Here is a 27263-nt window from a genome sequence, read left to right on the forward strand (position 1 = left end):
AGCCAAGACAATGCAGGAGTGGCTTCTGGACAAGTCTCTGATTGTCCTTGAGTGGCTGAGCCAGAGCCCGAACTTAAACCCGATTGAACATCTCTGGAGAGACCTGAAAATACCTGTGCAGCATCGCTCCCCATCCAAACTGAAAGAGCTTGAGAGGATCTGCAGAGAAGAATGGGAGAAACTCCCCAAATACAGGTGTGCCAAGCTTGTAGCGTCATACCCAAGAACACTCAAGGCTGTAATCACTACCAAAGGTGCTTCAACAAAGTACGGAGTAAAGTACCGCTTTGTCATTATTGGGTATTGTGTGTAGATTGACGATTATTTATTGTTTAAAAACATTTTGGAGAAAGGCTGTAACATAACAAAATGTGGAAAAAGTCAAGGGTCTCAATACCTTCTGAAAGGCACTGTAAATTCTCTTTGACTTTCCCTGGGAACTTATCAAGTGTAACATCATTCATGGTAGGCTAATATTAGTTGAAAGCACCAGACATTAGTGAATCCCAAATAGTGCATGAACCTCCTTTTGACGGATGTTAAATTCTTTCTTTAAAAGAAAAGTGGAAATTATTGTCCCACATTTCTCAAAGAAATGGCTGTCTCGAGCAATCTTCTGCAACAGCTATGACACAGGCCAATAGCTCAAATAGCTGCAATTTACAACTGACACAAAAACAGCCAATTGCTTTTACAATGTGCTTGACGGAATTTATATTCAGAGTATTTAGCATCATATCAACATGCAGCTCCTAATGGCCAAGGGATTATTTTAGGAAAATGGCTATTTCATCATCATAGGTATTTTATCTGCATCCCTAACAATGTTTACCTAGAACGATTTCTGCAACTCTCAGGCATTCTGCTCCCCTGAATCAGTATTTTGGGGGTAGAGTTGTTTTGCATTTAACGTTGCAGGGTGTTTTTACTTCCTCAGCAGTTTACCAATAGCAATTTGAAATTAAGCTGAAATCTCTCTCCAGCTCCTTCAGGCACTGTCTAAATCCATTTAGCACCAGAGACATTCTTTAGTTATTTGAATCTCATTTATTTTTATCTTAAAGGTTTGATTTTTGTCTCAATATAGATATTTATCTGGAAAGACATACCATTTACTGTTTAGGGTAGTTCATTTGTTTTTAGACTGCTGTTGTATTTATACTACCCCAAGACAAGACAACAAACAGATCACAAATATTCCCAATATTATTTCATATGGTTGGAAGAGTTGGACAACTACAGTATGTCGTCAGCAGTTTGGTGTTAACAGAATATGATTGGAAGAGTAGGGACAACTGCAGTAGGTAGTCAGCAGTTTGTGTTAACAGAAGTAGCATCATGTTGGCCTATCGCTTACAACTCGAGTGAGGGTGAAAGCAGAGAAACAAAGACAATGCTGCCCTGTTGGCCATATCTCTAAATCAGTCAAAACACACAGCCCTCCTGTCATCTCTACACGGGAACTCAGTCAAAACACACAGCCCTGCTGCCATCTCTACACGGGAACTCAGTCACAACACACAGCCCTGCTGCCATCCCTGCTTTCCCATGCTGTCTGATCAGAGAAGTGTGCCTCTCTGTGGACTGCATGGGGTTTTGATGTGAGGACCCCTTGTATAGTTGAAAGAGCCAGCCTTAGGCTGAGAGGTGGCCAGAGAGAACACATCACCTGGAAACCTTTGCCGTGATCGGAGACGTGTGTGTGTGTGTGTGTGTGTGTGTGTGTGTGTGTGTGTGTGTGTGTGTGTGTGTGTGTGTGTGTGTGTGTGTGTGTGTGTGTGTGTGTGTGTGTGTGTGTGTGTGTGTGTAAGCAGTTCTGTTATATGGGTATGAATCATGTCCACACTCCCGTTCAGTCAAACAGATTTTCTTTGCCAATTTGTGGGTAGATTGAGGTGTACTTTTCAAGGAGATTTGATCAAGACTCTGGTTTTCATCCGTGTTGAATTGAATGAAGATGTTTTCGGGAGGAATACTGAAACTACTAGATATGAACTGGTTAATGGATTTATTACTGTCATTTTCAACCTATATTCAGGAATTAAATATTTTAGAGGTTGTGGTATGGTCCTGTGTGACTCAGATGGTAGAGCATGGCACTTGCAACGCCAGGGTTTTGAGTTCAATTCCTTCGTGGGGACCAGTGTCAAAAATAAATGCACTCACTATTGTACGCTCTGGATAAGAGCATCTGTTTGAAGGACTAAAATGTCAATATTACTATGTCTAGTATTTCTTTCTAGGTTTATTTTTTTTATCTTGAAGTACAGCCCCGTAGACAAAAGTTTGTTCAAGCAACTTCTCATTTCCTCAGTACTCAACTCTGTGTTCTTACTGGTGCGTTTGATTTGATATCCAACGGCTGTATTTCACCGTAACGATTTGTTACAATTGACCTGAATTACTGCCCTCACAATGTTGTTGTTGACTGCAGACATGAACAGACTAATAAACAAACACTGTGGTGGCATTTTTCTACTTTACCAAATGAGGAGAGTTACAAACTACACACCAGTCAGAGTTACACTTAAACTTCATCTTTTGCGCCTCCCGGGTAGTGCAGTGGTTAAGGGCACTGTACTGCAGTGCCACCACAGACTCTGGGTTCGCGCCCAGGCTCTGTCGTAACCGGCCGCGACCGGGAGGTCTGTCGGGCGAAGCACAATTGGCCTATTTGTATGAAAGATATCTATAAAAGATAGCAGAGAGTTACTGCTGTGTCAACAGTTCTCATTGTAAAGACCAGTGTCTGGCCCCCTCCTACTCTAAACTGTGACCCGTCTCACCCTGGTACGGTATAGCACAAAAACATTACCTCATGTTATCTGGAATGCTCTTTAGGCTTTATTACCCAAAGACATTGTAAATCTCCTCTGTCAGTGTTATCTCATAGAGGCCCATCCTCAGTGGAACACACACACACAATAGTTAACAGAATACTCTATTCTGTCGAATAAAACAACCATTCTAATGCAATACAAAGACTATAGTATAATCTTACACTTTTCCACGACAACACACACAGACATTATTCATGCACATGCATGCACACACACACACACACATGAACACAATGCTGTGTGATACTAAAGCGTGTCTTCTCCAGGGCCCCCCAGGATCTGCCGGTACAGAGGGTAGACAAGGAGAGAAGGGCACCAAGGTAACCTACAAAATCAATTCAGCCTTTACCCAGAGAGCAGCCTCAGGATCTCCAGACTCCACAGCAAGCCCCCATGCCTCACCCCTCACCCCACTTCCCTGTTCCCTCATCCTCCACCCTCTCCACTCTTCCCTCATCCCTCTCCCCTCATCCCTTATCCCTGTCTCCTCTTCCCTTTTCCTTTAATCTCTCTCCCCTCCTCCCAAATTAAAACACAAAACCCCCAGGAAGTTGGGACTCACACAGCCTATTTTAGCTTAGATTCAGTTTGTGTGTTTTTAATGTGTTTACTATGTGTTGTACCTTAATTTGTCGAAACGTACTGTGCTGTATCTAGCTCTGACATGTCACAAGTCTGTTTGCCAGTTGTCTCTAGCCCTATCCCACTCTGCTATGGTTTAGACCGGGCATTGTTGTTTCACATCAATCACAGAGTCCCATTGTTATCTAACCCTCCAGATGTTATCTATGCTGCTCTGTGAACATAAGACTAGGCTGTGGTCACCTGAAGCTCAACGCAGTCGAAGGAATGTCTCTTTGACAGTACACACTACAAGGACGTGAAGTGGATAAGAACCCAGTCTATGATCTGTTGTTAGGGGTTAGATCATTATGAACACGTAAAGAGATCTAGTACACATACAGAGATCTAGAACACATAAAAAGATCTAGAACACATAAAGAGATCTAGTACACATAAAGAGATCTAGAACACATAAAGAGATGTAGAACACATAAAGATATCCAGAACACATAAAGAGATCCAGAACATATAAAGAGATCCAGAACATATAAAGAGATCCAGAACACATAACGAGATCCAGAACACATAGAGAGACCCAGAACACATAGAGAGACCCAGAACACATAGAGAGACCCAGAACACATAGAGAGACCCAGAACACATAGAGAGACCCAGAACACATAGAGAGACCCAGAACACAGAGAGACCCAGAACACAGAGAGACCCAGAACACATAGAGAGATCCAGAACACATAAAGAGATCCAGAACACATAAAGAGATCCAGAACACATAAAGAGATCCAGAACACATAGAGAGATCCAGAACACATAAAGAGATCTAGTACACATAAAGAGATCTAGAACACATAAAGAGATGTAGAACACATAAAGATATCCAGAACACATAAAGAGATCCAGAACATATAAAGAGATCCAGAACACATAACGAGATCCAGAACACATAGAGAGACCCAGAACACATAGAGAGACCCAGAACACATAGAGAGACCCAGAACACATAGAGAGACCCAGAACACATAGAGAGACCCAGAACACATAGAGAGATCCAGAACACATAAAGAGATCCAGAACACATAAAGAGATCCAGAACACATAAAGAGATCCAGAACACATAAAGAGATCCAGAACACATAGAGAGATCCAGAACACATAAAGAGATCCAGAACACATAGAGAGATCCAGAACACATAGAGAGATCCAGAACACATAGAGAGACCCAGAACACATAAAGAGATCCAGAACACATAGAGAGACCCAGAACACATAAAGACATGTTGTTTACCTGCTAGCCAGACACATTGTCATTACACAGAGAGCATCTATCAAACCAGATGGAAATGACATGTTAATATCTAGAGTTGTGTCATTTTGACAGTCTTGTCCTGTACTATAGGGTGAGTCTGGAGCCGAGGGACCCCCAGGTAAAGCTGGCCCAGTTGGCCCCCAGGGGCCCTCGGGAAAGACCGGTCCAGAAGGTCTGCGTGGAATCCCCGGCCCCGTTGTAAGTCTGAGATCCCAAAGTTCATCTTTCCTTAAATACACATGCACATGTACACACACACACACACACACACACACACACACACACACACACACACACACACACACACACACACACACACACACACACACACGTGTACACACAGAGAGAGAGAGACCAAACAGCCCTAAAGCTGTCTGACAACAGTGCTCATGGAATAATCGATAGTACCATTTGGCTTGTCCTTTATATATTTTTGTTGTTTATTCAAACACACTTTTTTGCGCTATTCCTGCAATTAATCATGGTGCCGGGCACAGGAAATCAATATGAGGCAATAAGAGTTGCAGAATGTTGTAATGCTGGACTATAATTGGATGTTTTTTCTCTTCTCAGGGTGAACAAGGACTTCCTGGTTCTCCTGGACAAGACGGCCCACCTGGACCTATGGTCAGCAGAGATAATAAGCTCTCTCTCTCTCTCTCTCTCTCTCTCGTGCTCTCTCTCTCTCTCTCTCTCTCATGCTCTCTCTCTCTCTCTCTCTCTCTCTAGTGCTGTCTCTCTCTCTCTCTCTTCTCCCTCTCTCTCTCTCTCCCTGTCTCTCTCTAGTGCTCTCCTCTCTCTCTCTTTCTCTCTCTAGTGCTCTCCTCTCTCTCTATATATATATATATATATATATATTTCTCTCTCACTCTCTTTATATATATATATATATATATATATTTCTCTCTCTCTTTATATATTTCTCTCTCTCCCTGTCTCTCTTTCTCTCTCTGGTGCTCTCTCTCTCCCTCTCTCTCTCCCTCTAGTGCTCTCCTCTCTCTAGTGCTCTCTCTCTCTCTCTCTCTTTCTCTCTCTCTCAATTCAATTCAATTCAATTCAAGGGCTTTATTGGCATGGGAAACATGTGTTAACATTGCCAAAGCAAGTGAGGTAGATAATATATAAAGTGAAATAAACAATAAAAATTAACAGTAGACATCACACATACAGAAGTTTCAAAACAATAAAGACATTACAAATGTCATATTATATATATATATATATACAGTGTTTTAACAATGTACAAATGGTAAAGGACACAAGATAAAATAAATAAGCATAGATATGGGTTGTATTTACAATGGTGCGTGTTCTTCACTGGTTGCCCTTTTCTCGTGGCAACAGGTCACAAATCTTGCTGCTTTGATGGCACACTGTGGAATTTCACCCAGTAGATATGGGAGTTTTTCAAAATTGGATTTGTTTTCGAATTCTTTGTGGATCTGTGTAATCTGAGGGAAATATGTCTCTCTAATATGGTCATACATTGGGCAGGAGGTTAGGAAGTGCAGCTCAGTTTCCACCTCATTTTGTGGGCAGTGAGCACATAGCCTGTCTTCTCTTGAGAGCCATGTCTGCCTACGGCGGCCTTTCTCAATAGCAAGGCTATGCTCGCTGAGTCTGTACATAGTCAAAGGTTTCCTTAATTTTGGGTCAGTCACAGTGGTCAGGTATTCTGCCGCTGTGTACTCTCTGTGTAGGGCCAAATAGCATTCTAGTTTGCTCTGTTTTTTTGTTAATTCTTTCCAATGTGTCAAGTAGTTATCTTTTTGTTTTCTCATGATTTGGTTGGGTCTAATTGTGCTGCTGTCCTGGGACTCTGTAGGGTGTGTTTGTGAACAGAGCCCCAGGACCAGCTTGCTTAGGGGACTCTTCTCCAGGTTCATCTCTCTGTAGGTGATGGCTTTGTTGTGGAAGGTTTGGGAATCGCTTCCTTTTAGGTGGTTATAGAATTTAACAGCTCTTTTCTGGATTTTGATAATTAGTGGGTATCGGCCTAATTCTGCTCTGCATGCATTATTTGGTGTTCTACGTTGTACACGGAGGATATTTTTGCAGAATTCTGCGTGCAGAGTCTCAATTTGGTGTTTGTCCCATTTTGTGAAGTCTTGGTTGGTGAGCGGACCCCAGACTTCACAACCATAAAGGGCAATGGGCTCTATGACTGATTCAAGTATTTTTAGCCAGATCCTAATTGGTATGTTGAAATTTATGTTCCTTTTGATGGCATAGAATGCCCTTCTTGCCTTGTCTCTCAGATCGTTCACAGCTTTGTGGAAGTTACCTGTGGCGCTGGTGTTTAGGCCAAGGTATGTATAGTTTTTTGTGTGCTCTAGGGCAACAGTGTCTAGATGGAATTTGTATTTGTGGTCCTGGTGACTGGACCTTTTTGGAACACCATTATTTTGGTCTTACTGAGATTTACTGTCAGGGCCCAGGTCTGGCAGAATCTGTGCATAAGATCTAGGTGCTGCTGTAGGCCCTCCTTGGTTGGTGACAGAAGTACCAGATCATCAGCAAACAGCAGACATTTGACTTCGGATTCTAGTAGGGTGAGGCCGGGTGCTGCAGACTTCTCTAGTGCCCGCGCCAGTTCGTTGATATATATGTTGAAGAGGGTGGGGCTTAAGCTGCATCCCTGTCTAACCCCACGACCCTGTGTGAAGAAATTTGTGTGTTTTTTGCCAATTTTAACCGCACACTTGTTGTTTGTGTACATGGATTTTATGATGTCGTATGTTTTACCCCCAACACCACTTTCCATCAGTTTGTATAGCAGACCCTCATGCCAAATTGAGTCGAAGGCTTTTTTGAAATCAACAAAGCATGAGAAGACTTTGCCTTTGTTTTGGTTTGTTTGGTTGTCAATTAGGGTGTGCAGCGTGAATACATGGTCTGTTGTACGGTAATTTGGTAAAAAGCCAATTTGACATTTGCTCAGTACATTGTTTTCATTGAGGAAATGTACGAGTCTGCTGTTAATGATAATGCAGAGGATTTTCCCAAGGTTACTGTTGACGCATATTCCACGGTAGTTATTGGGGTCAAATTTGTCTCCACTTTTGTGGATTGGGGTGATCAGTCCTTGGTTCCAAATACTGGGGAAGATGCCAGAGCTAAGGATGATGTTAAAGAGTTTTAGTATAGCCAATTGGAATTTGTTGTCTGTATATTTGATCATTTCATTGAGGATACCATCAACACCACAGGCCTTTTTGGGTTGGAGGGTTTTTATTTTGTCCTGTAACTCTTTCAATGTAATTGGAGAATCCAGTGGGTTCTGGTAGTCTTTAATAGTTGATTCTAAGATCTGTATTTGATCATGTATATGTTTTTGCTCTTTATTCTTTGTTATAGAGCCAAAAAGATTGGAGAAGTGGTTTACCCATACATCTCCATTTTGGATAGATAATTCTTCGTGTTGTTGTTTGTTTAGTGTTTTCCAATTTTCCCAGAAGTGGTTAGAGTCTATGGATTCTTCAATTGCATTGAGCTGATTTCTGACATGCTGTTCCTTCTTTTTCCGTAGTGTATTTCTGTATTGTTTTAGTGATTCACCATAGTGAAGGCGTAGACTCAGGTTTTCCGGGTCTCTATGTTTTGAGATGAGTTGAGTTCTCTCTCTCTCGTGCTCTCTCTCTCTCGTTCTCTTCCCTCTCTCTCTCTCTCTCTCTCTCTCTCTTTAGTGCTCTCTCTCTTTATCTATATATATTTCTCTCTCTCTCTCTTGTGTTTGGTGTGGAGGGCTCTGTCCTAACTAACTTTCTTGATTATTTTCTTGGTCTTTTCTTTCAATTGTATTTTCTATGGTGGAGGGTTAATGCACTATTTGTTTAAGCAGTATTCACAGGTTTTTAGGGTGGAAGAGGACAGATTTAGGGTGGAAGTGGAGAGTTAGTTTCCTGGGGTTTGGAAGGTGTGGTGTGCGCGATGGCTTGTCAGCCTAGCGCGGAGGAGACGCTGTCGTTACGGCATTTATTCAGGTGTGTTCCTGAGAATGGAGTTAAAGTTGAGGAGGTTGGAAAGGTAGGAGCTGAAACATTCCGCTTCTAGAATGAACAAAGCTGTGGTTGTGTTCATGAAAAGAGCAAATTTGTTTTTTGTGTTGGTGCCAATTTCGCCTCTTTCTACCCCTTCGACCAGGGTGGTAGTTGCAAATTTGATTACGGAGGATCAAATCAGGAAAGAGCTGAGTCATTTTGGTAAGTATGCTAGCGGTTTTCGTGTACTGTCAACAGGTTTTCAGGCAGATGCCGTTAATCACGTTGTTTCATTCCGGAGGCTAGTGTTTATGTTTCTGAACAACAATGAGCAACAGCTAAATGTGCATTTTAAAGTGAGGCATAGGGAGGGGCTCTATGCAGGGTTTGCCAGCATGGTGTTTTGAGTGTGGGGATTTGGGGCATAAGCATGCCCACATAAAGACCGTGGACAAGGTGAGGGCACAAGCGCCAGTGGGGGAAATCGAGGTCACCTTGCAGGGGGCAATGAGATGCAGACAGCAGAGGCTGGGCCTAGTCATGCCAGGGATGGTGGTGTAGATGAGGCTGGGCCTAGTCATGCCAGGGATGGTGGAGTAGCTGAGGCTGGGCCTAGTCATGCCAGGGATGGTGGAGTAGCTGAGGCTGGGCCTAGTCATGCCATGGATGGTGGAGTAGCTGAGGCTGGGCCTAGTCATTCCAGGGATGGTGGAGTAGATGAGGCTGGGCCTAGTCATGCCAGGGATGGTGGAGTAGCTGAGGCTGGGCCTAGTCATGCCAGGGATGGTGGTGTAGATGAGGCTGGGCCTAGTCATGCCAGGGATGGTGGAGTAGCTGAGGCTGGGCCTAGTCATGCCAGGGATGGTGGAGTAGCTGAGGCTGGGCCTAGTCATGCCAGGGATGGTGGTGTAGATGAGGCTGGGCCTAGTCATGCCAGGGATGGTGGAGTAGCTGAGGCTGGGCCTAGTCATGCCAGGGATGGTGGGGTAGCTGAGGCTGGGCCTAGTCATGCCAGGGATGGTGGTGTAGATGAGGCTGGGCCTAGTCATGCCAGGGATGGTGGAGTAGCTGAGGCTGGGCCTAGTCATGCCATGGATGGTGGAGTAGCTGAGGCTGGGCCTAGTCATGCCATGGATGGTGGTGTAGATGAGGCTGGGCCTAGTCATGCCATGGATGGTGGGGTAGCTGAGGCTGGGTCTAGTCAGGTTATGCTGGTGGATGAGGAGAGTATAGTGGGGAAGTGTAAGAGACTGGGAGGGGGGGGGGTCAAGCAGAAAAGGAAAAAGGGTGTGGTCAAAGGCACCATGGAACCATTGCCTGGTGCTGGGAGGGAGGCCCTGACCAGAGAGGAAGGGCTGGTGGTCAGGATGGGAGATAGAGATGAGGAGGAAAGTGAGTCTGAGGAAGAGGATGACGAGTTATTGAGGAGTTATTACTTCTCTTCAATGTGTCCGGAGCTGACAGCCAGTCAAGCTGAGGGGTCTAAGTACACGTTGAGATTACTGACAAGGTTCCTGAATGAGACCAAGGGGAAAAAAGTTGAAATCTTGAGGCTTTTTTTCTAATCTGAGAAAGTTTGTAAAAACATTACAACATGCTATGAAAAATGAGGGGCATGGTGTCCTCTCACCCAGGAAACAGTTATGGAAGTGGGTCACAACAGTGCGAAAGGGTTGACCTTCAGACACTGTTAGATGAATAGTTTCTTTCTGACACTGGGGCTTTTTGAGCATTGCTATTGGTCTCTTTCTTTGCTGGCTTTTCTCCCACTTCTTATGGAGACTCTTCGGGTAGACTCGCTCAATATGAATGGCGCCAGAGATGTGGGGAAGAGGAGTGTGTTGGGTGAATATGTAAAACAAAACAAAAGTACAGGTGTTGTTTCTGCAGGAGACGCATAATGATGTGTTGAATGAAGTCGATTGGGGGCTCTGGTGGAAAGGGGCAAGTGTCTTGAGCCATGGGACAAATTTTAGTGCAGGTGTAGCAGTCCTCTTTGTACCGGGTCTGTCTGTAAAGATTTGCTCCTCAAAGGAGGTGTGTAGGGGTAGGCTGCTTGTTGTAAAAGCAAAAATAAACAACATGGGTTTTGTCTTTATAAATAAAATTTGATTTGTCACATACACTTTCCACCTGGCTACCCCTACCCCGGTCAACTGCACTGTACACCCCACAGCAACTCGCCCAAGCCTTCCCCATTTCTCCTTCTCCCAAATCCAGTCAGCTGATATTCTGAAAGAGCTGCAAAATCTGGACCCCTACAAATCAGCCGGGCTAGACCATCTGGACCCTTTCTTTCTAAAATGATCTGCCGAAATTGTTGCAACCCCTATTACTAGCCTGTTCAACCTCTCTTTTGTGTCGTCTGAGATTCCGAAAGATTGGAAAGCAGCTGCGGTCATCCCCCTCTTCAAAGGGGAGGGGCACTCTAGACCCAAACAGCTACAGACCTATATCTATCCTACTTTCTAAGGTCTTCGAATGCCAAGTCAACAAACAGATTACCGACCATTTCGAATCCCACCTCACCTTCTCCGCTTAGCAATCTGGTTTCAGAGCTGGTCATGGGTGCACCTCAGCCACGCTCAAGGTCCTAAACGATATCTTAACCGCCATCGATAAGAAACAATACTGTGCAGCCGTATTCATTGACCTGGCCAAGGCTTTCAACTCTGTCAATCACCACATCCTCATCGGCAGACTCGATAGCCTTGGTTTCTCAAATGATTGCCTCGCCTGGTTCACCAACTACTTCTCTGATAGATTTCAGTGTGTCAAATCGGAGGGCCTGTTGTCTGGGCCTCTGGCAGTCTCTATGGGGATGCCACAGGGTTCAATTCTTGGGCCGACCCTCTTCTCTGTATACATCAATGATGTCGCTCTTGCTGCTGGTGAGTCTCTGATCCACCTCTAAGCAGATGACACCATTCTGTATACTTCTGGCCCTTCTTTGGACACTGTGTTAATAAAAACCCTCCAGATGAGTTCCAATGCCATACAACTCTCCTTCAGTCATCTACAAGACCCTGCTAGGTAAAGTCCCCCCTATCTCAGCTTGCTGGTCACCATAGCCGAACCCACCTGTAGCACGCGCTCCAGCAGGTATATCTCTCTGGTCACCCCCAAAACCAATTCTTCCTTTGGCCGCCTCTCCTTCCAGTTCTCTGCTGCCAATGACTGGAATGAACTACAAAAATCTCTGAAACTGGAAGCACTTATCTCCCTCACTAGCTTTAAGCACCAGCTGTCAGAGCAGCTCACAGATTACTGCACCTGTACATAGCCCATCTCTAATTTAGCCCAAACAAGTATCTCTTTCCCTACTGTATTTATTCATTTATTTATTTTGCTCCTTTGCACCACATTATTTTTATTTCTACTTTGCACATTCTTCCACTGCAAATCTACCATTCCAGTGTTTTACTTGCTATTTTGTATTTACTTTGCCACCCTGGCCCTTTTTTGCCTTTACCTCCCTTCTCACCTCATTTGCTCACATCGTATATAGACTTATTTTTCTACTGTATTATTTGACTGTGTGTTTGTTTTACTCCACGTGTAACTCTGTGTTGTTGTATGTGTCGAACTGCTTTGCTTTATCTTGGCCAGGTCGCAATTGTAAATGAGAACTTGTTCTCAACTTGCCTACCTGGCTAAATACAGATGAAATAAATCAATAAAATAAGACACACATGTTTAGCAGATGTTAATGCGAGCGTAGCGAAATTCTTGTGCTTCTAGTTCCGACCATGCAGTAATATCTAACAAGTAATCTAACCTAACATTTTCACATTTTCACAACAACTTCCTTTACAAGTGTAAAGGAATGAATACGAATATGTACATAAAAATATATGAATGAGCGATGGCCATACGGCACAGGCAAGATGCAGTAGATGGTATAGAGTACAGTATATACATATGAGATGAGTAATGTAGGGTATGTAAACATTATATAAAGTGGCATTGTTTAAAGTGGCTAGTGATACTTACATACATTTTTCATTATTAAAGTGACTAGATATGAGTCAGTATGTTGTCAGCAGCCACTCAATGTTAGTGTTAACAGTCTGATGGCCTTGAGATAGAAGCTGTTTTTCAGTCTCTCGGTCCCCGCTTTGATGAACCTGCACTGACCTCACCTTCTGGATGATAGCGGGGTGAACAGGAAGTGGCTTGGGTGGATGTTGTAAATGTGTATACGCCTAACACAGGGAGAGAGAGAGAGGGGTTCTATTTGGGAGTCTTAGACAGGAACTCTCACAGGTAGCGCCTGAGGAGACTCTGGTGGTCGGCGGGGACTGGAACTGTACAATGGATTTTACGAAAGACAGAAATGGGGAAGAGCCTCATTCAGTGTCAGTGGGAGTGTTAAGGGACATCATTAATCAGTTTGACCTAGTGGATGTTTGGAGAACTAAACATCCCAACACAAGACAGTATACATGGGTGAAGGTTTTTGGGGCTAGGGTGAGTGCAGCCCAACCCAAGACAGTATACATGGGTGAAGGTTTTTGGGGCTAGGGTGAGTGCAGCCCGACTTGATCGGTTTTACATGTCCAGGAATCAGAGCCAATAGGCTGTTGGGCGCTACCATTCTCCTGGTGGGTTTTATGGATCGCCACATAACCATGGCTCTGCTGTCTATTTCACCAGGGCCCCGGCAGACATCCTATTGGACGTTCAATATAAAGCTCTTACAAGATGCCACTTTTTGCTCAGGTTTCCAGACCTTTTGAGAAAGGTGGGGGCAGCGGAGAGAGTTGTATCTGAGTCAATGGTGGGATGTGGGAAAGTCCAAATTTGGCTTTTCTGTAAACAGTATACATCTCTCTCATCAGAGGCGAGGAGAGTATTGGGGGAACTAGAGCGTTGTATTAGTGAGATAGAGGTAGAGATGGTGGGGGCAATGTAAGTCTCCAGGCTAATTTAGCTGAATTACGTAGGGACCTGGGCAGTTTTTTCCAGGTTAAAGCAAAGGGAGCACTTGTAAAAGCCAGGTTCTCCATGCTCAAGGAGATAGATGCTCCCAGCTCCTTCTTCTTTGGTTTGGAAAGACAGAATGGTGAAGCCAAGGGTCTGCATTGTCTACGGCTGTCTGATGGGCGGGTGACCTCTGTGGTGGGGGAGATGCGGGAGTGTGGTGTTTTATACTGAGTTGTGTAGGGCAGAAATGTGTGATCCCATGTGTGCTCAGGTCTTGTTTCCAGAACTCCCTAAGCTCTCTCTGGCACAGAGGGATGAAATGGACATTCCTCTGTTGTCCCATGAACTGGCAGAGGCCGTAAACCAGATGTACCCCGGTCGTGCACCGGAGGTCAATGGGACTCCCAGTGGAGTTTTATAAAACATTCTGCCGAATAATTGGACAGGACTTCTTTTGCGTGTTGCGTGAATGCGTCGGGGTAGGAGAGTTGCCGATGTGTCGGGCGGCTCTAACACTCCTGCCCAAAAAAGGGGACTTGTGTGAACTTAAGAACTGGAGGCCTGTGACATTACTCTGTGCGGACTACAATATATTTTCCAAGGTCCTCTCTAACAGACTGAAGTCCCATTTGGACTCGATAGTACATAAGGACCAAACATATTGTGTTCCGGGATGCTCAATCACAGACAACTTGTTCTTAATCAGGGACATGTTGGACTTGTCGAGAGGTTCTAATGTGAACTTTGAACTGGTCTCTTTAGATCAAGAGCAGGCTTTTGATAGAGGGGACCATGAGTATCTGTTTAATGTGATGTCTGTGTTTGGGAATACTTTTTTGACCTGTGTAAAAATGTTGTATGCTGGGGCGTAATGCATGATCAAGATGGGAGGGGGGCTCAGTAGGCCAGTCTGGGTGAGACGGGGCATTAGACAAGGATGCCCTCTATCGGGGCAGTTATATACACTAGCCATTGAGCCTTTTTTGGGACTGCTACGCAGGAGACTGCAGGGAGTGTGCTGTACAGGCATGGATATGATGACAGGCATAGCAGTGTCAGCATATGCAGATTATGTTTCTGTGATGGTCAGGGATGGTCAGGATATGCAGGCACTAGAGACTAGTCTGAAGGTGTACGAGGGAGCTTCGTCAGCTAAGGTAAACTGGGGCAAGAGTAAAGCTCTGTTATGGGGGGGATAGGGCCCCTCTGCTTCCAGGGGGTTTGCAGTGGGGTTGAGAAGGGCTTAAAGTTTTGGGGGTGTACCTGGCTTCGGAGAAGTGGGTCAGGAAGAACTGGGAGGGGCTGTCACAGGCAGTGGTGTCAAGACTGGCCAGGTGGAGGTGGTTCCTGTCCCAAGTGTCATATAGAGGGAGGGTGCTGATAATCAACATCCTGGTGTCATCTTCCCTGTGGCATAAACTGGCTTTCCTCAACCCCCCCGCCGGTCTGCTTGCAGACCTGGAACGCAAGCTGGTGAACTTTTTCTGGTCGGGCCATCACTGGCTGAGGGCGGCAGTGTTGTACATGACCGTCCACGAAGGAGGACAGGGCCTGGTGGAATTGGAGAGCAGGATGGCTGCTTTCTGACTAAAGGCGGTGCAGAGAACGCTGTACCATACTGATTTGATTTGATTTTTTTATTTTTTTATTTCACCTTTGTTTAACCAGGTAGGCTAGTTGAGAACAAGTTCTCATTTGCAACTGCGACCTGGCCAAGAAAAAGCATAGCAGTGTGAACAGACAACACAACACTGATGTTGCCTGGAAGGAGCCAGCATGCGCGCTGTTGAGGAGAGCTGGTGAATTAGGGTTGGACCGGCAGCTGTTCCTCATGAGGCTGGAGAGGCTGAGTACAGCAGGTCTCTCTGAGTTTTACTCTGCAGTGCTGAGGACCTGGCAGCTGCTAAGGCCCACACGAGAAGGGGGTGTGGAGCCTAGGCTGTGTATGTGGGAGGAGCCTATCTTCCACAACCCAGCCATCCCTTTGAGATCGGTTCAGTCAGCCACCCTGCAGAGGCAACTGATGGCAGCGGGTTTACAAAGGCTGGGTGACCTGAGACTGCTGGGAGAGGAGGAGTGGAAAACCCCAGAAGTCTTGGCACACCATACAGGAATAACGTCTCTTAGGCTGCTGGAGAGATTCCTGGAGGAGGTCCAGGAGGCACTGTCTGAGCCGGGTAGGGGGGGGTGGTGTTTGAGTGGCCAAGGGGGTTGGGGCCACCAATGTTTCCGCCACTGCAGGTGACGGCAGAGATTGGAGACTGGCAAGGGCGTCTGAGCCTGGGGGAGTTTGAAGGGGTGGGAGGTACAGCCCTCTGCAACCTCTGCATTAAGGTAAGGAACATTAGGAGCCTAACAGGAGTGAAGGCACATCAGTGGCAGGGGGTATGTGGGGAGGAGAGTATGGTGGGTTTTAGATGGAGGGGGATCTACAAACCCCCAGTACCAAAGAGGTCAGGGGACCTCCAGTGGAGGGTTCTTCATGGAGCCCTGGCCACTAACAGCTGGTTGGTACGGGTTGAACCGGGAATTGGGCAGGGGTGTCCTTTCTGTGTACTGAAAGAAACTGTGATTCATGTGTTTTCTGTGTGTACCAGGTTAATGCCTTTAATGTCTCTGTTGGAATGTCTGTGTGAGAGGTTGGGGGTGGTTTTTAATGTTGGGATGTTTATAATGGGATAGAGGTATTTGATTAAGGAGAAGGCCAAATGTGTTTTGTTGAATTTTCTGTTTGCTCAGGCGAAGTTGGCTATTTGGCTAACAAGGAGGAACAGGGTCAAAGGTGGGGGATAACAGACCCTTTACTATTTAATGGGATGGTCTGTGCGCGCCTTAGGGTGTGGAGATGTTTCAGGAGATATGGTGTGTTGGGGGGCTGTCTATATATCTGGGGATGATGTTTTGGATAAATGGTTGTAGAAGTGGTGATGGTGGTGTGTTGTTTTGGGTATTGTGATGTTGGTTTGTACGTGGTAGATGGAAAGTTGAGTATGGTACATGTACAGGATATATTTTGGTGTTTTATTTTTAAGGGGGGGGGGTAAATTAAATGTGAAAGTTTCAGAAAAAAAAGTCTCTCTCTCACTCTCTTTTCTCTCTTTCTCTCTTTTTTTATAGTGCTCTCTAATTATTCTCTCTCTCTTTTCTCTTTCTCTCTCCTCTCTCTCTTTTCTCTCTTCCTCTCTATCTTTATAGTACTCTCTCTCTTTAATTTTTCTCTCTCTACTTCTCTATCTCATTGTCTGTCTCTATTTATTTTTTCTTTCCGTTCTTTCTCTACTGAGGTGGTGTAATTGATGTCTAACCATCTTTTCTCTGTGACAATTAGGGACCCCCTGGTCTCCCAGGTCTGAAGGGTGACCCCGGCACCAAGGGTGAAAAGGTGAGCCCGCCTCAATTTCCCGTCCCAAAGCACTTATTGATTTGATTTCTCCGATCCGAGAAGGGGTTGGGAGTTTAACCTGTAGTGGGTTGGAGACGATGGCCATGAGCGTGGCTGGGATTGGACCTCCACTCATCTGAACCCTTTAACCAGCTTCTCTAGAAAGGTCAAACTAAATATTTCGGTAGAGCAATACATTTAAATTTAAATTATTCGACACAACTTGTGTTTGAAACTAAAAGTGACATTTGGAGAAATCTGGAAGCCAGTTTGAATTGAATAGGACCGTACCACATTGCCGGCTCCATTTGATGCAAAGCGTTAGATCTGCCAGTGAATTTAAAGTCAGTAATGAAGCGCATGGCCAGCCACAAATGTTGAGAGCAGGATTGGAAGGGATTGGTTTAGAAGGACACAAGCTCTTCATTTTCATTTGTGTGGCCATTTTCCATGTTTCAGATCAATGGGACTGAAGAGGGCACTCGTATTTTCCAGACATTGTTGTTGTGGATATTGTCCTCAGTTGCATTTAGAGAAATTCTGGGCAACTATTTTGTCAGACGGGGAAAAAAAGTGATTTCTGTAAAAATGATTTCAGATGTGTAGAATGAGTGTTCCGATTTTGTATTTTACTTGATGGAATGGTAACAGCTATAGCAGGGTTGTACTGGTGCCAGGCATGGTATTGTCTTCAACGTGTTTTTACTGTAAGTATCTCAATGGTCCCAGTCCTTACTACTCTTGTTTGTTTGTGTCCTACAGGGTCATCCAGGTCTGATCGGTCTGATTGGACCCCCTGGCGAGCAGGGAGAGAAGGGAGACAGAGGCCTGCCTGGACCCCAGGGTTCTCACGGAGGCAAGGGCGACGGTGTAAGTGATTAATGACCTCATCACCTTGCCATTCGTCAATCAGGAAATAAAATGCCATTGGTCTGATTGTCTCCATGTTAGGCTTGAAAAACAGAAGAATGCGGTTCTCCATCTATATGTCTCTATGTTAGTGTTGAAAAACAGAATAATGGGGGTCCATCTTTCTGTCTCTATGTTAGTGTTGAAAAACAGAATAATGGGGGTCTACATCTATATGTCTCTATGTTAGGCTTGAGAAACAGAATAATGGGGGTCTACATCTATATGTCTCTATGTTAGTGTTGAAAAACAGAATAATGGGGGTCTACATCTATATGTCTCTATGTTAGGCTTGAGAAACAGAATAATGGGGGTCTACATCTATATGTCTCTATGTTAGGCTTGAGAAACAGAATAATGGGGGTCTACATCTATCTAGCTGTATTACTCACGAAAATACCAGCAACTTTTCAGGGCTCATGAAAACGTTGCAAAAGGTTGCTAATGTTTCCCTTGCAATCTACCACTCGTTATCTCACTGTAGTCCGCTGTCATCCCACTGTCGTCTTACTGATGTCTGGTCTCTTCTCCCCAGGGTATCAGTGGAGCTTCAGGTCCTGTCGGTCCCCCTGGTCCTCCTGGCCTGCCTGTAAAACTGTCCCCCGTTTTCTCTGTTTTATTTAGAGTATAGTCTCATAGTTAACATGTAATGTAATGATACAACATAGTCATCTCCTCTTTACTGATCACGCCATCTTCGTTGTCTCTTCCAGGGCCCTGGAGGTCCTAAAGGAGCTAAGGGTTCATCGGTAAGTTCTGTTCAACAAATCTTTTTATCAACTGAGAGTACTGTGACAGTCATTTTATAGGAGTGTTTGTGAAATCCAGAATTAACAACATGCTCTAAATCTCCATGCTCTTTTCAGGGTCCTGCTGGTCAGAAGGGAGACACCGGTACGATCGGTTCACCTGGTCCTCCTGTGAGTATTACTTTTACATTCATTTTGTTGTCCGAGAATAGGCCACTTCTGTGTCTTTAGCTGGAATTCATGAAGTTATTTTTTAGAAAACGCTGTGACACTATGGGATATTTTCTTTCTTCCTCTATAGGGTCCCTCTGGTGAGGTGATCCAGCCACTGCCCATCCAGTCGCCCAAGAAGAACCGCAGACACGCAGACATGCAGGCGGACACGGCGGGTACCATGATGGACTACGGAGATGGCATGGAGGACATCTTTGGTTCGCTCAACAACCTCAAACAGGACATGGAGAGGATGAAGTACCCAATGGGCACACAGAACAACCCAGCCAGGACCTGCAAAGACCTGCAGCTCGCCCATCCAGAGTTCACCAACGGTGAGTCACAGAGAGGGGGAATCATGGGTAATATGCTAATGCCATGGCTGTGATTTCTGTCCATTTTGTTTATCTAGACAAGGAAGCTGTTAACTGTGAATGCTGTTTGCTCATTTTGTAGCGATGCCATTGGAGGTATGGTATATGGTATCTAGTATCTGGTATATGGTATATGGTATCTGGTATCTGGTATATGGTATATGGTATCTGGTATCTGGTATATGGTATATGGTATCTGATATCTGGTATATGGTATATGGTATATGGTATCTGGTATCTGGTACATTTGCAGGTAGTGTATTGCAGTGGTGAATTTGAATAGCACTGAGAACAAGAACTCATTGCGTTTACTGGGGGAACCCATTGAGACCAAGGTCTCATTTACTCCCAACTATGAATAAATCAGATGTATCATAGTTAGACAGAAAGTCAGACAATTTTCTAAGAGCAATTGAGAGGGCCACAGGATGACGACAAACTCCCACTGACGTTAGTTGGGCATTATTACCCAAGGCCCAGATTTATGACTAGACATTCACAGAGGTGGTAATTCACACAGTAACATATTTTTCTTCATGAATATGGTGACACCCTCACCTCTGTCAGATCTGCAGTATTACATATTATATTCATTCAGAGACACACCATTGTCTGTCACAGACTTGTTTAACCAAGTCTCAGTAATTATCAAAATGTCCCTGTTAGTTTGAGAAGTCAGAATTACAATAAAATCCATTTTCATAATCAAACTTCTGACATTTTACATGATTCAGTCCAAGGCCACAGCTGTGGGATTTCAGATCAGACGGCGTCTCTAACACAAACATGCTATGATCAGTAGGTAACCCTCTATATGAAATATCCATGGGGTTGTCTTGAAATGGTACGGTATACTGTAGATACAAGGTAACTTACAACTGTATCAGTTGGTCTATGGCTGGAACGAGGACGTGGATTAATACGAGACGCAAGGAGGGTTACCTGTTTCGGACAAGGACTGATATCATATCACTTAGCACCTTTTTAAATGTTTACACTGAATGTTAGAAATCTGTTGTTGCTAAACATATGAACATATTATTTTTATATCTATCAGGTGTCATAGTACAGTTAAACGATTTAGTGACATTTTGTAGTTTTTAGTTTTCAGTTGTCGGTGGAACCTTAGAACTAGAGAGAACTACAGATGCGGGTATTTTATTGTGTCATTGGGTTTTGTTCCACAGGCGAGTACTGGATAGATCCTAACCAGGGATGTTCAGGGGACTCGTTCTCTGTCCACTGTAACTTCACGGCTGGAGGAGAGACCTGCATCTTCCCAGATAAGAAGTTCAGTGGAGTGAGTGGCGTTTCATTTCCTACAAGAGGACGACACACACACACACATACAGACACACACACACAGAAACACACACACACACCTGCTCATGCTATGAAGTTAAGCATAGAGTCAAACCATAGTCTTGTTCAATTCTAGATAATGTTCTGATAGGATCATTCATACATGTACACATTACCTCAATTACCTCAACCAACCGGTGCCCCCGCACATTGACTCTGTACCGGCACCCCCTGTATATAGCCTCCACATTGACTCTGTACCGGTACCCCCTGGATATAGCCTCCACATTGACTCTGTACCGGCACCCCCTGGATATAGCCTCCACATTGACTCTGTACCGGTACCCCCTGTATATAGCCTCCACATTTACTCTGTACCGGTACCCCCTGTATATAGCCTCCACATTGACTCTGTACTGGTACCCCCTGTATATAGTCTCCACATTGACTCTGTACCGGTACCCCCTGTATATAGCCTCCACATTGACTCTGTACCGATACCCCCTGTATATAGCCTCCACATTGACTCTGTACCGGTACGCCCTGTATATAGCCTCGCTACTGTTATTTTACTGCTGCTCTTTAATTATTTGTGACTTTTTTTTTTAAATTGCTCATCTATTTTTTACTTTTTCTTCTTAACTTCTTAAAGCATTGTAGGTTAAGGGCTTGTAAGTAAGCATTTCACTGTACGGTCTGTTGTATTCGGTGCATGTGACAAATACAGTTTGATTTGATTCGTATGCTAGTGAGGGTTATGGGACTGCGAGATTCATGTTTGGGGATGTTTGATGGGTTCACCGCTTGGTCATTTACATTTAAACCTAACTTGTTTTGGTGATAGCCTTGTGAATTTGACATTTACATTCATACTGTATCTCTGTGAAATGTAAGAAAAATAGATGCATTGAACTAACATTGGTAATTGTCAAGACAATCAATATAGACAAACTGTATGAGCAGAAAAAAACTGATATACACATTTTTTATTGAATTACTATACATACTGTAGTGATTTTCCTATATGTTAAGATCTGAGGGAAGGGGTATCTAGCTGTATATTACACAAATTTTGATGGATCAAAACTAAACCTAATTCCAGGAACCAGCGCTTAAATTGTGTTCTTCTAAGTACCGAAGCGCCTCATTTGTTTGGCTCCGTAGGTCAGAATATCTTCATGGCCCAGAGAACTTCCAGGGTCGTGGTTCAGTGAATTTGAGCATGGTGCAATAGTAAGTATTTCCCTCAACTCCACGTTTTCATCCTCCACTGTTCTCTTCTCAAAAGAAATGTCTCCTCTTCACAATACTAAACTAAAATGATTTCTCAGGCTCCCACTTGGCCATCTCTCTGCCTTATGTCTGTCAGTACAGAGGCTCTTCAGAAGTAGCATTTGAGATAGAAGACAGAGAGAGAGAGAGAGAGAAAATTGTCTCTGGAAGTGACCCCCACTTTTCTAGCCACCAAGGAATCCAGACCTCTCATATAAGACCCCTCACCAGCCCCCCCCCCAGACCCTTCTCATTTATATTTCATACAGTCTGGGATTGATGAAGGATGAGGAGGAAAATATGATTTTCTATTGCTTTGAGACTCAGTTTGGCCCATTGCCTGAGAGAGAGATTGTATAACTGATACTGACAGCATGTTTTTGAAGAAGAGTATCAGGGGGAACCTTTGATTCAGCAAACAAAGGAACAGAAGGGTGCTCAACAACAATGACAAAAAAAATCAAAAAAACTTCCAAAATGACTAATTTGAGCCAGAAGTGGAGGAGGAAGGAGTCAGCTTGACTTCCTGTACAATGGAGTAAAGTGAGTTAAAATAAAAATATATTTTATTTTTTTAGTGCTCCAACTCCTTTCTGCCTTGAATGAGTATTTTTGGAGAAAAAAATTCTGTTAGCCTTTCTCATGTTTTATAAGGACTCTTGGGATAAAACACTTCTAAGCAGTATATTATGTCCAATCCCATGTTTCATTTCTGACCTCTCAATCTATTTTCTGTTTTCTCTCACACCCTCCTCCAATTAACAGTTTTCATACGTTGACGCAGCCGGTAACACAATAAGTGAAGTTCAGATGACCTTCCTGAAACTACTGACTGCCTCTGCCAGGCAGAACTTCACCTATAGCTGCCACCAGTCTGTGGTGTGGCACGACGAGACCACCGACAGCTACGACAAGGCGCTGCGATTCCTGGGATCCAATGATGAGGAGATGTCCTACGACAGCAACCCTTATGTCAGGGCCCTCATAGACGGATGCGCGGTAAGGGCTGCCCATCGATACTGCCTGTCTGTAATAGTGATTGTTCAAGTACATTTGGGAAAGTCTCGCAGGTATGTAAAATGTCCCCATTGGTTGTTTTGTTGGACTTGTTTTATATCTCCAATGAGGTTGTGTCTGATGGCTGAAAGCACAATGTTTAATAGTTGTTTTTCCCCCCGTTCTCTCTTTCCAGTCGAGGGAGGGCTACGGAAAGACTGTGATGGAGATTAATACTCCCAAGATCGATCAGGTTCCCATCATTGATGTCATGTTGAATGACTTTGGAGATGCCAGCCAGAAGTTTGGATTCGAAGTGGGTCCAGTCTGCTTCCTTGGCTAACAACCAGCCCCCCCAACCCAGACCAGCAACTAAACGTACCTGTTTCCATACCACCTAGCCTGGGTACCCATCCCCCTCACCTGTTTCCATACCACCTAACCCCAGTACCCAGCCTCCTCACCTGTTTCCATACCACCTAACCTGGGTACCCAGCCTCCTCACCTGTTTCCATACCACCTAACCCCAGTACCCATCCCCCTCACCTGTTTCCATACCACCTAACCCCAGTACCCAGCCTCCTCACCTGTTTCCATACCCCTAACCCCAGTACCCATCCCCCTCACCTGTTTCCATACCACCTAACCTGGGTACCCAGCCCCTCACCTGTTTCCATATCACCTAACCTGGGTACCCAGCCCCTCACCTGTTTCCATATCACCTAACCTGAGTACCCATCCCCCTCACCTGTTTCCATACCACATAACCCCAGTACCCAGCCCCCTCACCTGTTTCCATACCACCTAACCTGGGTACCCAGCCTCCTCACCTGTTTCCATACCACCTAACCCAGTACCCATCCCCTCACCTGTTTCCATACCACCTAACCCCAGTACCCAGCCCCCTCACCTGTTTCAATACCACCTAACCTGGGTACCCAGCCCCCTCACCTGTTTCCATACCACCTAACCTGGGTACCCAGCCTCCTCACCTGTTTCCATACCACCTAACCTGGGTACCCAGCCTCCTCACCTGTTTCCATACCACCTAACCCCAGTACCCATCCCCTCACCTGTTTCCATACCACCTAATCCCAGTACCCAGCCCCCTCACCTGTTTCCATACCACCTAACCCCAGTACCCATCCCCCTCACCTGTTTCCATACCACTTAACCTGGGTACCCAGCCCCTCACCTGTTTCCATACCACCTAACCTGGGTACCCAGCCCCCTCACCTGTTTCCATACCACCTAACCTGGGTACCCAGCCTCCTCACCTGTTTCCATATCACCTAACCTGGGTACCCAGCCCCCTCACCTGTTTCCATATCACCTAACCTGGGTACCCAGCCCCTCACCTGTTTCCATATCACCTAACCTGGGTACCCAGCCTCCTCACCTGTTTCCATACCACCTAACCCCAGTACCCAGCCTCCTCACCTGTTTCCATATTACCTAACCCCAATACCCAGCCCCTCACCTGTTTCCATATAACCTAACCTGGGACCCAGCCCCCTCACCTGTTTCCATACCACCTAACCCCAGTACCCAGCCCTCTAACCTGTTTCCATACCACATAACCCCAGTACCCAGGCCCCTCACCTGTTTCCATACCACCTAATCCCAGTACCCAGCCCCTCACCTGTTTCCATTCCACCTAACCCCAGTACCCAGCCCCTCGCCTGTTTCCATACCACCTAACCCCAGTACCCAGCCCCCTCACCTGTTTCCATTCCACCTAACCCCAGCACCCAGCCCCCTCACCTGTTTCCATTCCACCTAACCCCAGTACCCAGCCCCTCACCTGTTTCCATTCCACCTAACCCCAGTACCCAGCCCCCTCACATGTTTCCATTCCACCTAACCCCAGTCCCAGCCCCCTCACCTGTTTCCATTCCACCTAACCCCAGTACCCAGCCCCTCACCTGTTTCCATATCAACTAACCCCAGTACCCAGCCCCTCACCTGTTTCCATATCACCTAACCTGGGTACCCATCCCCTCACCTGTTTCCATACCACCTAACCTGGGTACCAAGCCTCCTCACCTGTTTCCATACCACCTAACCCCAGTACCAAGCCTCCTCACCTGTTTCCATACCCCCTAACCCCAGTACCCATCCCCTCACCTGTTTCCATACCACCTAACCTGGTTACCCAGCCCCCTCACCTGTTTCCATACCACCTAACCTGGGTACCCATCCCCCTCACCTGTTTCCATACCACCTAACCTGGGTACCCAGCCTCCTCACCTGTTTCCATACCACCTAACCTGGGTACCCAGCCTCCACCTGTTTCCATACCCCCTAACCCCATACCCAGCCCCTCACCTGTTTCCATATCAACTAACCCCAGTACCCAGCCCCTCACCTGTTTCCATATCACCTAACCTGGGTACCCATCCCCCTCACCTGTTTCCATACCACCTAACCTGGGTACCCAGCCTCCTCACCTGTTTCCATACCACCTAACCTGGGTACCCAGCCTCCTCACCTGTTTCCATACCACCTAACCCCAGTACCCAGCCTCCTCACCTGTTTCCATACCACCTAACCCCAGTACCCATCCCCTCACCTGTTTCCATACCACCTAACCTGGGTACCCAGCCCCTCACCTGTTTCCATACCACTTAACCTGGGTACCCAGCCTCCTCACCTGTTTCCATACCACCTAACCCCAGTACCCAGCCCCCTCACCTGTTTCCATACCACCTAAACCCAGTACCCATCCCCCTCACCTGTTTCCATACCACCTAACCTGGGTACCCAGCCTCCTCACCTGTTTCCATACCACCTAACCTGGGTACCCTGCCCCCTCACCTGTTTCCATACCACCTAACCTGGGTACCCAGCCTCCTCACCTGTTTCCATACCACCTAACCTGGGTACCCAGCCTCCTCACCTGTTTCCATACCACCTAACCCCAGTACCCATCCCCTCACCTGTTTCCATACCACCTAACCCCAGTACCCAGCCCCCTCACCTGTTTCCATACCACCTAACCCCAGTACCCATCCCCTGACCTGTTTCCATACCACCTAACCTGGGTACCCAGCCCCTCACCTGTTTCCATATCACCTAACCTGGGTACCCAGCCCCTCACCTGTTTCCATATCACCTAACCTGGGTACCCAGCCCCTCACCTGTTTCCATACCACCTAACCCCAGTACCCAGCCTCCTCACCTGTTTCCATATCACCTAACCTGGGTACCCAGCCCCCTCACCTGTTTCCATATCACCTAACCTGGGTACCCAGCCCCTCACCTGTTTCCATATCACCTAACCTGGGTACCCAGCCTCCTCACCTGTTTCCATACCACCTAACCCCAGTACCCAGCCTCCTCACCTGTTTCCATATCACCTAACCTGGGTACCCAGCCCCCTCACCTGTTTCCATATGACCTAGCCTGGGACCCAGCCCCCTCACCTGTTTCCATACCACCTAACCCCAGTACCCAGCCCTCTAACCTGTTTCCATACCACATAACCCCAGTACCCAGCCCCCTCACCTGTTTCCATTCCACCTAACCTGGGTACCCAGCCCCCTCACCTGTTTCCATTCCACCTAACCTGGGTACCCTGCCCCTCACCTGTTTCCATACCACCTAACCTGGGTACCCAGCCTCCTCACCTGTTTCCATACCACCTAACCTGGGTACCCAGCCCCCTGACCTGTTTCCATACCACCTAACCTGGGTTACCCAGCCCCCTCACCTGTTTCCATATCACCTAACCTGGGTACCCAGCCCCCTCACCTGTTTCCATATCACCTAACCTGGGTACCCAGCCCCTCACCTGTTTCCATACCACCTAACCCCAGTACCCAGCCTCCTCACCTGTTTCCATATCACCTAACCTGGGTACCCAGCCCCCTCACCTGTTTCCATACCACCTAACCCCAGTACCCAGCCCTCTAACCTGTTTCCATACCACCTAACCCCAGTACCCAGCCCCTCACCTGTTTCCATTCCACCTAACCTGGGTACCCAGCCCCCTCACCTGTTTCCATTCCACCTAACCTGGGTACCCAGCCCCCTCACCTGTTTCCATTCCACCTAACCCCAGTACCCAGCCCCTCACCTGTTTCCATTCCACCTAACCCCAGTACCCAGCCCCTCACCTGTTTCCATACCACCTAACCCCAGTACCCAGCCCCCTCACCTGTTTCCATAGCACCTAACCTGGGTACCCAGCCCCCTCACCTGTTTCCATACCACCTAACCCCACAACCCAGCCCCCTCACCTGTTTCCATATCACCTAACCTGGGTACCCAGCCCCCTCACCTGTTTCCATATCAACTAACCCCAGTACCCAGCCCCCTCACCTGTTTCCATATCACCTAACCTGGGTACCCAGCCTCCTCACATGTTTCCATATCAACTAACCTGGGTACCCAGCCTCCTCACCTGTTTCCATATCAACTAACCTGGGTA

The 27263-nt window shown here is 46.1% G+C and overlaps 1 protein-coding gene across 1 annotated transcript in view; it reads left to right on the forward strand.

Annotated features, from left to right (window-relative positions):
- The window catches only part of LOC112236786 (collagen alpha-1(XI) chain-like), a 251133-nt gene extending 227958 nt beyond the window's left edge, over nucleotides 1-23175 (forward strand). The window contains exons 53-65 of the mRNA XM_042308834.1: nucleotides 3107-3160; nucleotides 4819-4926; nucleotides 5302-5355; nucleotides 16963-17016; nucleotides 17779-17886; nucleotides 18461-18514; nucleotides 18639-18674; nucleotides 18792-18845; nucleotides 18976-19222; nucleotides 20449-20561; nucleotides 21728-21796; nucleotides 22601-22834; nucleotides 23028-23175. Of these exons, the coding sequence (XP_042164768.1) occupies nucleotides 3107-3160; nucleotides 4819-4926; nucleotides 5302-5355; nucleotides 16963-17016; nucleotides 17779-17886; nucleotides 18461-18514; nucleotides 18639-18674; nucleotides 18792-18845; nucleotides 18976-19222; nucleotides 20449-20561; nucleotides 21728-21796; nucleotides 22601-22834; nucleotides 23028-23174 (1332 nt within the window). The 3' untranslated portion in view covers nucleotide 23175. The remainder of the gene's footprint in view (nucleotides 1-3106; nucleotides 3161-4818; nucleotides 4927-5301; nucleotides 5356-16962; nucleotides 17017-17778; nucleotides 17887-18460; nucleotides 18515-18638; nucleotides 18675-18791; nucleotides 18846-18975; nucleotides 19223-20448; nucleotides 20562-21727; nucleotides 21797-22600; nucleotides 22835-23027) is intronic.
- The last annotated feature ends 4088 nt before the right edge of the window (nucleotides 23176-27263 follow it).

This window comes from Oncorhynchus tshawytscha, linkage group LG29, assembly GCF_018296145.1.
Source record: "Oncorhynchus tshawytscha isolate Ot180627B linkage group LG29, Otsh_v2.0, whole genome shotgun sequence".
NCBI lineage: Eukaryota > Metazoa > Chordata > Actinopteri > Salmoniformes > Salmonidae > Oncorhynchus > Oncorhynchus tshawytscha.